This window comes from Hibiscus syriacus, unplaced genomic scaffold (genome assembly GCF_006381635.1).
Source record: "Hibiscus syriacus cultivar Baekdansim isolate YM2019G1 unplaced genomic scaffold, ASM638163v2 tig00003041_pilon, whole genome shotgun sequence".
Classification (NCBI taxonomy): Eukaryota; Viridiplantae; Streptophyta; class Magnoliopsida; order Malvales; family Malvaceae; genus Hibiscus; species Hibiscus syriacus.
In genome coordinates, this window is record NW_024061960.1 from 5,533,951 (window position 1) to 5,548,654 (window position 14,704).

At 36.3% G+C, this 14,704-nt stretch overlaps 1 protein-coding gene across 1 annotated transcript; it reads left to right on the forward strand.

The window, feature by feature from the left end:
• The first annotated feature begins 8,179 nt into the window (after positions 1 to 8,179).
• Positions 8,180 to 10,882, forward strand: LOC120166925 (type IV inositol polyphosphate 5-phosphatase 9-like). The gene is made up of 8 exons (XM_039176087.1): positions 8,180 to 8,318; positions 8,409 to 8,575; positions 8,651 to 8,758; positions 8,850 to 9,171; positions 9,283 to 9,467; positions 10,118 to 10,226; positions 10,377 to 10,528; positions 10,648 to 10,882. Exons 1-8 carry the CDS (start codon positions 8,301 to 8,303, stop codon positions 10,754 to 10,756), a joined length of 1,170 nt encoding a protein of 389 aa, XP_039032018.1. The 5' UTR covers positions 8,180 to 8,300; the 3' UTR covers positions 10,757 to 10,882.
• Positions 10,883 to 14,704: the final 3,822 nt, after the last annotated feature.

Below are 14,704 nucleotides of genomic sequence, written 5' to 3' on the forward strand. Positions count from 1 at the left end.
CTAAATTGAAATTCGAAATAAAATAAGCAATCTCCCAAAAATCCGGTCTAAATCGGATTTAAATTGACTTCCTAATTAACAATAGAAATATTACCATAAATAGTAAAAAATAACTAAATCTAGTGATTCGGAGGGGAAAACGGCAGAATTTGAGGTTGAAAAAAAGGCCACATTGAGCGTATCTCATGTGGAGAGCGTGCGCGTCGAAAAGAGCTTTCCGGATTGGGGTCTTATGCGCGATTCTGACACCTGTAGCCAAAGTTATGGCCAAAAGACTGAAACATACTCAAAACGACCCCAATGAGGAACATGTCACAATCAATTCCCGCCTTTGCGCTGATCTGCCAACTCATGGTATCTCAGCGCCATCAACGTGCAATCTGACAGCTCAGCATCATCTGTCTCGGATCCCCCTGCATCAGTCCCCCCGGGTTGGAAAGAACTCGTCCTCGAGTTCAGAGTAGTGTCATCAGGATCCACAAAACAATGACTCAGGTGCTTCACATTAAAGACATCAGAAGTCTTCAAGTGACTGGGAAGTCGCAACCTGTAAGCATTATCATTGATCTTCTGCACAACCTCACAAGGTCCAATCTTCCGATCCTTAAGCTTATTATACTCACCAACAGGAAAACGATCACGAGTTAATACAGCCCAAACAAAATCACCAACATCAAAAAGTACCTGACGACGATGATTGTCGACCCGAGTCTTGTACTTGGTATTGCTCTCATGAATGGTATGTTTCACCTGCTCATGGATACCCCGAAGATACTTTGCCATCTCATCTGCTTTAGGACTGAAACGTCCTATACGTGGAATAGGGGCTAAGTCCAACACCCCGGATGGGTTCTGACCATAGACAATCTCAAATGGGCTTAAACCTGTGGTTCTGTTTTTTGATCTGTTGTAGGCAAATTCTGCCTGAGGCAATGCCAAATCCCACTGCTTCGGCTTCGTTCCTGCTAAACACCTTAAAAGGTTTCCCAAACCTCGGTTCACCACCTCAGTCTGGCCATCCGTCTGGGGGTGGTAGGCGCTACTGAAATTCAAATGCGTTCCCAGTTTCCCCCACAGGCTCTTCCAGAAATGACTGATGAACTTAGTATCACGATCTGAAGTGATGGATCGAGGAACACCATGTAAACGCACAATCTCCTTGAAATAGAGATGGGCAATCCGGTCAGCATCCATAGTCTTTCTGCAAGCTACAAAATGAGCCATCTTGGAAAACCTGTCAACCACAACAAAGATAGAATCAGAGGCCCTTTGGGTGCGGGGTAAGCCTAGTACAAAATCCATGCTGACATCGAACCAAGGAGCTTCAGGAACATGTAAGGGAGTGTACAATCCCGCATTGGTGAGAACTCCCTTAGACCGCTGGCACACATAACAACGGTCCACATAATGGGCCACATCACTAGTCAACTTGGGCCAATAAAATTCAGAAGAGATAAGGGCCAATGTCTTATCTCGGCCAAAGTGTCCCTCATTATGGAGTTCACTTATAATTTGCTGCCTCAATGAACAATCTGGAATGCACAATTGTAATCCACGAAACAGATACCCATTATACAAAACAAAATCATGACGGTGACCCTCAGTTACCTCCTGAAATATCCTTCCAAATGAAGGATCAGCTGCATACATATCTGTGAACGTCTCAAATCCTACAACTTTAGTACTCATGGTGGTGAGAAGTAAGGTACGACGGCTCAGGGCATCTGCGACGCGGTTCAAACTCCCTGCTTGGTGCCTCAGCGTAAAAGTGAATTCTTGCAAGTATGCTACCCACTTGGCATGACGTCTACTCAGCTTGTGTTGGCCATTGATGTACTTCAAGGCCTCATGATCGGTAAACAGAATAAACTCCTTCTGTACTAGGTAGTGACGCCAATGCTTCAGGGACTGAACTATGGCATAGAACTCCAGATCATAAGTGGAATAATTTTTCTTTGATCCCGATAGCTTCTCACTGAAAAAAGCAACCGGACGACCTGCCTGACTCAGAACACCACCAATGCCAACGCCAGATGCATCACAATTTACCTCGAACACTTTGTCAAAATCTAGAAGTGCCAAAACTGGAGCCTCGGTCATCTTCTGCTTGACCAGTTGAAAACTGGCCTCTGCCTCCTCAGACCACTGGAAATCACGCCCCTTGAGGCACTCTGTGATAGGGGCGATCAGAGTACTGAAATTTCTAATGAATCGACGGTAAAAAGACGCCAAGCCATGGAAACTTCGGATGTCATATAAGGTTCTTGGTCTGGGCCACTCCAAGACTGCATCTATCTTTGACTGATCTGCATGAACACCATCAGTAGACACAACAAAACCAAGAAAAGTCACAGAAGTAGTGAAGAAAGAACACTTCTTTTGATTGACAAACAAGCACTCCATTTTCAGCATCTCAAAAACAGCACGGAGGTGATCGAAGTGTGAAGTCCATGTCGGACTATAAACGAGGATATCATCGAAGTAAACTACAACAAATTTCCCCATAAAAGGCCGCAAGACCTGATGCATAAATCTCATGAATGTACTGGGCGCATTGGATAACCCAAAAGGCATGACCATCCACTCATACAACCCTTGTGGCGTTCTAAATGCCGTCTTCCACTCATCTCCAGGCCTTATTCTGATTTGGTGGTAACCGCTCTTAAGGTCAATTTTTGATAAGATCTTAGAACCAGATAGCTGATCCAACATATCATCTAGACGGGGAATTGGAAACTGGTACTTCACTGTAATTCTGTTGATCGCTCGGCTGTCAACACACATACGCCAAGAACCATCTTTCTTTAGCACTAACAGAGCAGGGACTGCACATGGGCTCATACTCTCTCGGATATAGCCCCTCTCCAACAACTCTTCCACCTGTCGCTGCAACTCTTCGGCCTCCTTGGGACTGAGGCGATATGCTGGTCGATTTGGCAAACTTGACCCAGGAACAAGGTCAATTTGATGCTGAATATCCCTCATAGGTGGTAGTCCAGGAGGAAGATCCTCTGGCATCAAGTTAGAGAATTCTGCTAGCAGCCGCTGCACCACTACTGGTAAATCTGTATCCACGTCTACTGCATTGTTCTCGCAAGGTAGCAAGGCATAGACCACGCTGCCATGCTCAATCTCATCTAAAAACCTGGACATAGAAAGCAGATTAGTATTATGGGTTACTGGGGTAGGAGTAAGTCCTTCCCGCCGGGGTGCCAACACAATCTTTTTTCCCTTGATGCCAAGGGAATATGTATTCTTCCGTCCATCATGAATGACACTGCGATCATACTGCCAATGTCGACCCAACAATATATGACACGCATCCATAGACATAGACACAACATCACACCAGGCATTATCAAAATATTTTCTACCAATTGAAAAAGACACGAGGCATCGCCTATCAACTGTTACCTCACTGTCTTTATTTAGCCATGACAACTTGTATGGCTTAGGATGACGGTCCGTCTTCAACTGCAATTTCTGGACAACCTCCTCGGACACTACATTCTCACAACTGCCGCTGTCAATGATCATTTTGCAGACTTTATCTGCAACTGTGCAAGTCGTGTGGAAAATATTGGTTCTCAACCAATCGTCCCCTGAATCGCCCTTGGGGGTAAGTAGACTCTTGCGAACGACCAGAGTCTCATGACCATCTCCATACAGCACATCATCAGTCTCATCATCGTCATACACGGGTTCGCCAATCTCCTCAGTCTCGTCTTCCACGTTTTCCTCAATCAACAAATTTTTTCCCTTTTGACTAGCAGGCTTCCTGCAATCAGTCGCCCTATGCCCTTGTTCACCACAACGAAAACATCTAATAGTAGGGTTAGAATTACCCTGCGGTGGCTGCTGAGCAGGACGGGACTCTTGAGGGCGAACTGGTCGACTGTTGTGATCGCTCCTGATCACTGGTCTCCTGTTTTGCTGTTTTTCAACAACAAGTGCACGCTGGTATGCTTCCGAAACACTCCACAATGAATGAAGGCTGAGGACATCTTGCAAGGGCTGGCGTAAACCCCCCAAATATCGCGCCACCATCTGCTCCTCCGTCTCAGATAAATCGTTCCGGGCGACCAATTGGTAAAACTCCTCCGTGTAATCATCGACTGATCGCGCGCCCTGCCTCAACGCATGAAGTCGCTGAAATAAGGTTTGCGTGTAGCCGAAGGGAAGGAAGTGGCCCTTCATCTTCTTTTTCATCTTCTCTCAATCAGTGATCTTGGCTTTGCCCTGTCTTTCTCGTGAACGTCGTAACTGTTCCCACCACGCAGATGCTCTGCCCTTGAGTTTGATGGCGATCAGTTTCACTTTCACACGATCGGGGACTTCCTTGTATTCAAAAATACGCTCCACTTCGTTAATCCAATCCACGAATCCCTCGGCCTGTAACGTACCAGAAAACTCAGGAAGATCGACCTGAAAACCGAGGTCTCCATGACGCTCCTCCCGACCACGGTGCTCCCGAAATCCTGCGCCCCGGAATCCTGCGCGATTGTGATATGGGTTTTCGAAAGTGGAATTGGTATCGTGATCAGAGGCCTCACGATCCTCGAAATCCTGCGCCGCCAGGCGCTGGGTTAATTCTGCGACTTGCCTCTGCAAATCCGCAATCATCACATCCTGAACGCTGCGATCACGGCGTTGGGCTTCCTCATTCGGAACCTGCTCACGACGACCACGACCACGACCTCCAGCCATTGAAACTGGTGAAATTTCCCAAGAAGATGTTGAAGCTCTGATACCAACTGACGCCAGACATAATAGTGATTATCCTGTAGGCTAGCTCCGACAGACGATTCACAAGAGAAAATTCGCCCAAAACCAGAGAAAAAAAAAGTCTCTAGGGTTTAATAAAATATTATAAAATCAAAAACCATCCAAAAAGCAGTCCACAAGCCGGACTGTTATAGCAAAAAAAATCGTCTTTATTCGAATTTTGCCAAAAATAGCAAAATCCCGAAAATCACTCTAAATTGAAATTCGAAATAAAATAAGCAATCTCCCAAAAATCCGGTCTAAATCGGATTTAAATTGACTTCCTAATTAACAATCGAAATATTACCATAAATAGTAAAAAATAACTAAATCTAGTGATTCGGAGGGGAAAACGGCAGAATTTGAGGTTGAAAAAAAGGGTCACATGGAGCGTAGCTCATGTGGAGAGCGTGCGCGTCGAAAAGAGCTTTCCGGATTGGGGTCTTATGCGCGATTCTGACACCTGTAGCCAAAGTTATGGCCAAAAGACTGAAACATACTCAAAACGACCCCAATGAGAAACATGTCACAATCAATTCCCGCCTTTGCGCTGATCTGCCAACTCATGGTATCTCAGCGCCATCAACGTGCAATCTGACAGCTCAGCATCATCTGTCTCGGATCCCCCTGCATCACTTATCAAGCCCTCTTATCTTAAAGATTACTATTGCAATATTGTGGCTTCTACCTCGTGCACGTATCCTATTGAAGAACACCTTTCTACCTCACAATTGTCTTCTTCTTATGAGTCATCATTCTATCACCAGGCTATTAAGTTTCCTGAATGGAGACAAGCCATGCATGAAGAATTGAAGGCTATGGATTCTCTTCAGACTTGGTCCATTGTTCCTCTTCCTGATGGCAAGCATCCAATTGATTGTAAATGGGTATATCGGATCAAATATAATACTCATGGCACCATTGATAGACATAAAGCACATTTGGTGGCTAGGGGTTCACACAAGTAGAAGGAATGGATTATATTGATACATTTTTTCCTGTGGCTAAGATGATATCCTTCAAAGTCTTGCTTGCTTTAGCTGCTGCACATGATTGGCATCTCCTTCAATTGGATGTCAATAACGCTTTTCTAAATGGAGCGCTTGATGAAGAGGTGTACATGAAGCTCTCTCTTGGTTACGAGACAGAAGCAACAGGGTCGAATTTGGTTTGTAAGCTTCACAAGTCCATTTACGGTGGTCTTAAACAAGTTTCTCGTCAATGGTTTCAAACCTTTTCTCGGGTTGTCCTTAATCTTGGCGTTGAACAGTCTCCTGAGCATTCCTTGTTAAATTTATTCCTTACTTGTTAGGTTTTCCTACCAACAAGGGAAGGACATAAGAGAATGATGTCGATTTCATCAGTCAGGTTTTGAATTTACTCGATGGTTTCTAATTAATCAATTTGGTAAACTATATTGCACTTAAAATGACCACCGGATCAGTACCAAGTTTGGCTACTTATTTAATTAATTATGCTCAACTTGCAGACTTTTTTTTTTCACTTCAATAGTAAAACGTCCCAAGACCTTAATGAGTTTCTAATTATATATTTATTTATTAAAAAAACTGTGTATTTCACTTACATCAACTAATACTTATCTAATTAGTTCATGCTTCACTAACAAACATTGAGATTAAGCCGAGCAGGTCAACTAATACTGAGTTTAGTCACATTCGAGATTTTTTAATATTTGACTCTAATTTGCTCACACCTACAACTACAGTTACTATTATTATCATTAATAATATTATTATTATCATTAATAATATTATTATTAGATCCTTGCGATTTAGTATAAAGTCGTGAACTATTTTTCTTCAGATTTTCTTGAATTAAAATAATGCAAATGAAAATAAAATAATAATAAAAATAGATAAAAAAAAGGAAAATACATAGACGGTGAATTGGTTCCTGTGGCTGCCACTGCCCTATCAAATTCCACCAGCAATTTGCAAGTAAGTTTAATTTTATTAAAAGAAATAGTGATGGGAAAATAGGCAAGAGACCCATATTTATAACAGGATTAGGATAGTTGCATAATAAAAAATAAGAATAATGGGAGAGGACAGAAACTTTTGAGGATTAGATTAGGTTAGATACTACTATTCCCCACTCATATATTTCTTTTCTTTCTTTTTAATTAAGATACGATTTGCATAACAAGACAAGAACTGGATCACTTGATATTATTAGTTCTCAATATGCATACTAATACATGCTACTTATTCGGATTTCAATAAATAATCTATTTATTTATTTATTTTTATATTTATTTATGTTTAGTGTTTAGGGCTTATTAAACATAAATAATTATTTGTTCTGAATGTACATAGTAATACATGCTACATATTTTGAATACATCATACATAATCACATCGTTTGAATCAAATTTGAGTTAAGTCAATTCGACTAGGGTTATTTTTGATTTTGATTATATTCAATTTAAGTTGACTAAGGTCGAATCAAATTTAATTTCAAATTTAATTCGGGTCTCTGATAATTTGGGTCGAGTCAGGTACCTAATTGAACATTAATGATTATGGTCAAAATAAGATCAATCAATTTTTAAGTAAGGTCAACCTTAGGACTTTGATTTATTTCGAGTTGAGTTGTGTATGAGTCCAATTGAATCTACTTTGGATTTTTATTGCAAAAATTGGGTAATGTTCCGGGTCAGATGAAGCCTCCCTTAATTCGAATCGGGTCAAGTGATGAGTGGAGGAGTTGAATGCTCGGTATATGTGAGTATGCAATCAAGTGGAGTCAAGTAAATTTTTTTTTGAATTAATTGAGTTGACGAGTCATATTTTAAAATTCTCTATTTGAAATTTTTTCTTGTCAAACCAAGACATTTTTTTGAGTTTATATTCAAATTTAATTGTAAATATTTATAATTTTTATGCTGATTGATCAAATTTAACGACTTTTTCTAACTATAACATATATATATATATATGTATATATATATATTTCTTCATTTTTTTCATATTGTAATATTATTAAATAAATAAAATATCATCTAAAAAATTATAAAATATATTAATAGTTTTATTTTTAAAAAGTATTTTAGGAAAAAAGTATCGATGAGACTATAAAAGAGTACAAGAATAATGGGAAGAAAGAATCTGAAAAAACCAGTAAAACATCAAATTGAAGAAATTGCAAAATTATGAGATTAAATTGAAAAAAAGACTAAATTTGTTGTTAAAACTAGGGTGACCCTCCAATTAGCTCAAGATGAAGCCTGCAAAAAAAGACCCATGTTTTCTTGCTCTTTCTCCTTCTACACTTTCTCTGGGTTTTGTTTTAATAAAAAATAGACAACAATGGCGCATCATCGTTAACGTCATTCACTTTTTAAGAAATTTAAGACCTCTCGTCCCTCGCAACTTGCACCGGTCTCTCTCTCAATTCCTCAGCATGACCATCTCTTCATCTCTCTCATCATCTTTATCTCTTTTTTCCCCTTCTCTTCTCATCATCATCATCATCTCTCTCTCTCTCTCTGCCATTCTGTTTGCTCCCATTTCACCATGTCAAGGAACCAACAAGTTAGTACTGCATTCTCATATATGATTCAGTGACTTTTGAAGCTAAATGCATATTGATATTTATGTGTTATAAAACTCTTGTTCTATCAGGTTATGTGGCCCAGATTAGTGGCTAACAAGATCCTTAGAAAGGGATTAGGAAGCAACAACTTCGTTGCAGATTTTCCCAGAAAAAATGAGATTCAAAGCTTAGACCAGCGTCCATCTTTGAATCCCAAAACCATATTCAGTAACCGTAAGGCTACACATAACTACAGGTAAATTATCTTTCAACAGCCAACTAATTATATATGCTGAATCCATCATTTCTAATTGTTATTTGTCTTGTGAAGGATTTTTGTAAGCACATGGAATGTTGGAGGTGTTGCACCACCTGAAGATTTGGATATGCAGGAATTGCTTGATACAGGCAATGCCTCCTGCGAAATCTATGTTCTTGGGTAATCACCAACACCATATTTATTTTTCACTAGGAATATTAATACAATGATAATCGATGTCATTGTCTTTGCCTTCGTCTTCTTTTTCCAGTTTTCAAGAAATTGTACCCCTTAGCGCATCCAACGTGTTGGGATCAGAAAACAACAAGGTTTCAACGAAATGGAACTCCCTTATTAGACGAGCTTTGAACAACAAGAACACACAGAAACAACATTCCAGTGAAGAAGGAAAGCTATCAAATGATGAAAAGAGCAGCAATAAAATCCAAGGGCAAGACTTTCAATGTGTTATAAGTAAGCAAATGGTTGGGATTCTAATCTCAGTTTGGGTCCGAAGCTATCTGTGTCCCTATATCCGGTACCCTAGTGTCTCCTGTATAGGCTGTGGAATCATGGGCTGCCTAGGAAATAAGGTAGTATCATTTTGCAGCAATAATCCGTTTTTCTCATATAAAATCTTGTATTCATCTCTGCTCATATTATTCTTCCGTAATTTCATCTTTTTCAGAAGTTTTGTTTTGCAGGGTTCGGTTTCTGTTCGATTTAGACTACATGAAACAAGTTTCTGCTTTGTGTGCTGTCATTTAGCATCTGGGGGTAGACAAGGGGATGAGAAGCTTAGAAACTTCAATGTTTGCGAAATATTTTCCAGAACAACTTTCCCCAGAGGCCCTTCACGTGATTTACCAAGAAAAATCCTAGACCATGAGTACGTGAAATTCATTACTTGATTAATTATCTTCTATGATCATTGTTTCTTCCACTATTATTTGATGCTAGACTTTGAATCTTTAATGAGGCCGCCAAAGATTAAAAAAGTTGTTTTCATGTTAATTATTGGTATAATATAAAAACTCACTCCTAACCTTCGATAACATAGTCATTTTAGTCTATATTGTTCTTTTAGATATCTCCTAGTCGGATGAAAACAATTAATTAATTTACGATCAATGTATGTCACTGACATGCGATTATCATATGTCATGAGTCGAAAGTGATGATATGACATATTTCATATATAAAAAATAATAACGTGATATATGTCACGTGTTGAAAGTAATGATGTAACAAGTGATTTTTATTTTATTTGTAACCATTTGTATATATCTAGTTTGTAATAATTAAACAAGTGTGGTTGTTAAAAGCAAATTTTAATCAGGTGGGCTAATTAAATTAGTTTATTTACTGGTAAACCGTAGTTCTATTATCAAACCAATTTATTATAGGATAAAGTTGACTTCTTAATCAATTAATAATTACGTTTTAGACTAATAAAAAGACAAGATTAAAATAAATGTAATATGGGAATATCCTGGTGGTATCAACTTAATTAACCATTGCCAATGGTTTGTCTTGCAGTCGGGTAATTTTTCTGGGAGATTTGAATTACAGAATTTCCCTACCGGAACCAAATGTTCGACTATTAGTAGATGCAAGAGACTGGAATTCCCTTCTCGAAAATGATCAAGTAATACTCTTTTCCTCTGTATAGGATTAAGGAGGTTTTAACGAGGCATATAGACTAAGTTAATTTATTATAATAAAATTGAATAAAAGAATTATATTTATATTCGAATATGTTAAATTCTTCCTATGACTAATTCTCTTTGAAATGAAGCTAAGGATGGAACTGATGAATGGAGAGTTGAAAGGGTGGCATGAAGGATCAATTGCATTCGCTCCTACTTATAAATACCGTCCCAATTCTGATGTATACACCGGATGTTTTCATCAAGGCAAAAAGGGAGAAAAGAAACGTGCCCCCGCATGGTAATTAGTTACTCGATCATCGTTCGTTACTAACGGGATGAACATACAATTTTATGTCGAGAATAATATGTGGTTATTATCTCAGTTATTAATCAAAGAATTGTTGTTTGGTTTTTCAGGTGTGACAGAATAATCTGGTATGGGACAGGATTGAAGCAACATGTATATAACAGAGGGGAAGAAAATTTCTCCGATCATCGGCCGGTGAAAGCAATATTTACGGCTTAAGTTGGGGTCTTACATTCACTAAAACAAATCCAAAGCTTTTTTTTATCAGAAAGGTTTGATAGAATTACAAGCCAGACTGATGATTTTGTGTGTAGAGGAAGATCCAGCTTCCAATTTTAAGAATTGTAAAGGGTTTTAAAGAAAAAATAATTAAAATGATGTGATAATATTATATAATTTCTTTATTCTGTGTTGGTTGCTACTTAAATTTGATGATGATTGGACAGTGCTTTTTGGAATCTTTATTCTTCATTTTTTTAAAGGATTTATTAGTTAATAGGAAAGGTCCAAATCATCTCTTCTTATTTTATTAGATCTTTAAAATAAAAAACAAAGATTTTGTTTTGGTCCAACAATTTGATTGCACCTTTTTGCTTCCAACCAGGGTTTTGCATGCTACCATCCATGCAGTTTATGTTAATTAGTCATTAATTTAATAAGACTTTTTATTATCTTTTTTTTTTTTATTGAAGTTTACAGAATTTCTTATCTTTGGAAATATTTTATTTTTTCGATTTGATTGCTGGATCTTATAATTGACAAAATCTATCTTATGATGGTTTGTGTGGAGCAGTGGGAAAGCATTAGCCAAAACCTAATTAATTCGGCCAATTAATTGGACCATCTTTTTTAATTAGTTAATGATTTATAGAAATATATAAATAAGATGTAGATATGGTTTAAAAATAGGCAAGTGGTGCAATAATGTTATGCCTCTGTGTCATGGTATATTAAAACTTTTCATCCAATGGTTGGTATTGAAAATGAACCGATGAAATTAACTCTCATAGGAATCAAACTTTAGGCAATTAAATATATTTTATTAGATTGCATCCTTTAAATAAAATAAAAATAGAATTCATCGAGCGGTCTTAATAGTAGAAGAAAATATTGTTCTTTCTAGAAATATTGGATTCGAACATCTACGTTTGTAGGATGTGTACGTTATTAATTGGTTAAAAAGTTTCTCAATAGATACTACATTGTAAACACCCCAAACTATTCAAAAAATAAAATAAAAATAACAAATATTAATACCTCGTAATGTTTTTTTTTATCTTTATCAGACTCATACACAAACGTTAACGATCTTATTACATATTAATTATATCTTATTAAAATTTTCTTTATAAATAATTGCTAAGCTAACGTGTTCAAGAATTTAAGCCCAACTTTAATTTGTCTCACCAATTTGATGCTAAAGTTTCTTGGTCTCTCTCACACACACTCTCTAGGGCATTTCCACGATGATCATGAGATCATGTTTTATCATATCTCAATCAGTAGATTAATGTTTAACTCAGACAAACTCTAAATTTTTAAAGAAAAAGGACGAGTTTGAAACATATGAACAGTCGAGTGACTATTTTATAACTTTTAATAATCAAGAGACTAAAAAAATAGAACCCTAGTCGATGAATCATTTTATAATTTTTAATTATCAAAGGATTCAACAAAATAACATCTTATAGCTGAGGGACCATTTATGTATTTTACCCTAAAATTAAATAGCATTAAAAATAGTTACATTTTAAGTATTAATAACAAAACACATTTGTGTTCGTCCCTTTTTCTCGCTCCGACCCTAGTCGTTAATTCATTATATAAAGACCTCTCAATGCTTCTTTTTCATATCTCTCCCTCTCTCTCGCACGTACGCGTGCATTAGCTCGATTGCTCACTCGCCCAAATATTATGCAAAATATGGAACGATTGCTACGTTCAGTTTCAGCTGCTTTCCTTCTTTTATTGTTTCTTCTAGCATCAGGTTTTTTTTCTGTATCCTTTTTTATATTCATTCTTTCTTTCATTTTTTTATAATCTCATATATCCATAGAGAAAGACGCGTGAATTTATATTAGGGGACACACCTCTAAAATTTGCGGAGGGGATGTATTTATAAAATTCTAGGGAAGACAAAAATATATTTTCAATAGAAAATACATAAAAAAATTAAAATCATAAAGTAATTTTAATTTTTCAGAGGGGCGACTGCCACACCCGCCCCCTCAGTCAATCCCTATGTATACATGTTTATATACTTCATTTTTCTCTAATTTTCTTGCATGGTTTTTGTAAAATGAAGCTAAGATTGGGCCTATGGTAGTTGAGGGTAGAATATGCTCGTCTCAAAGCGAAAGATACCAAGGGTTGTGCCTAAGTAGCAATCAATGCGCCGTTATCTGTCGGGCGGCAGAGGATTATGACGATGGCGAATGTCAAGGCTTTATTAGTCGATGTGTTTGCAGTAAGAAGTGTTAGTCCATATTTCATTATGTATGTGCTTGAGAGTTGAGAGAAGGATACATTCTTAACATATTTGTGTGCCAAATGTTTTTAGTATTGCTATATTATTAATTATGCATTTATGATGTTTACCCTACATATGTAATACCATCTATTTTAATTCTTTTAAATTTCATGTATTCTTTTTGAACTAATTATCTAAATATAAAATAAATAAAAAAGATTTGGACATGATATACGAATGATGTTTGATATCGTGAGAATGTTGTCTTTTCAATTGAATGATTTTTTTTATAATTCTCAAATTCATTGATGTTTGGAGTGTGAACTCCAAATCGAATCACAAACACAAGATAAACCTAAAATTATCAAATATAATATTTTCAATTAAGTTCTCAATTAAGAACCGGCTACAAAAAAATTTAATATCTCAGATAACAAATTATTATTGTCAAAATTCTCACACCATATAACATGCCACTTATACTCAATGATATAACCACTAAGATACAAGGCCATTTTTTATTAACACATTTATATCTTATTTGACTTAGTTCATCATAGCATTATTCGCATATATATACATATAATAACTCTTATACAAAATATATTAATCATATGAGTCATCATAATGTACTTAAAGTTAATCAAATTTGTGTTATTTCCTCACCCTATAAACACAGGTGATAAATTTATGAAATAGTTTTATTATACTTATTATAATATAATGGTATATCAACAAGTAGAAACAATCACACAATAAAAGAGTGCGGAAAATAAGATATCAATATTTATGTAAAAATTCTAATCGAAAAAAACTACGGGCATAGAAAGAAATGAAGCTAAGATGGGGCTCATGGTGGTGAAGGGTAAAATATGTGTGTCTCAAAGCAAAAGCTATCAGGGGTTGTGCCTAACTAGTAGTTAATGTGTTGTTATCTACCAGGCGATGGAAGATTACGACGACGACGAATATCAAGACTTTGTTCGTCGATGTGTGTGTAGTAACAAGTGTTAGCCCGTATTTCATTAAGTATGTACTCGAGAGTTAGAGAATAATACATTCTTAATATACTTGTGTGCCAAATGTTATGTTATTAAATATACATTCTTAATAATTTTTATTTTAGTTCTCTTAAATTTCATGTATTCTTCTTGAACTAATTATCTGAATCTAAAATAAATAAAATAAAACAAAATTAATTTGGCACATGATATACAAAAGATGTCTGATACCATGGGAATGTTGAAGTTGGTGCAAATTTCTAGAAATATTTTTGATTCTTTTCATCATTATGAATTTTGTATAGATGGATTTGTCTTTTCATCATCGTATTTTTTTTCTTTTCAATAGTTTGGATGATCATATAGTAGTTTATGTTTATTGCTTGAACCTAAAACATCAAAGAATAACAACTATTTTTTAACCACTAAGGTCACTCAATAGATTCAGTTAAATGTTTTTTTATATAATTCTTAAATTTATTTATGTTTGGAGTGTGAACTCCGAATCGAATCACTAACACAAAATAAACTTAAAATTGTCAAATATAATATTTTCAATTAATTTCTCGTTTAAGCATCAACTACAAATCTTTTTAAAATCTTAGATAACAAATTATAATCGTCAAAATTTTCGCACAGTATGATAGGCCAATTAAACTCAATGATTAACTTCTAATATAGTTAAGAAATATTATA

Bases quoted from the DNA above. Each gene is read 5' to 3' on its own strand.
- LOC120166925 (XM_039176087.1), top strand. The intron at 8,759-8,849 runs GTAATCACCAAC...TTCTTTTTCCAG, and splicing joins TGCGAAATCTATGTTCTTGG to TTTTCAAGAAATTGTACCCC. The intron at 9,172-9,282 runs GTAGTATCATTT...TTTGTTTTGCAG, and splicing joins TGGGCTGCCTAGGAAATAAG to GGTTCGGTTTCTGTTCGATT.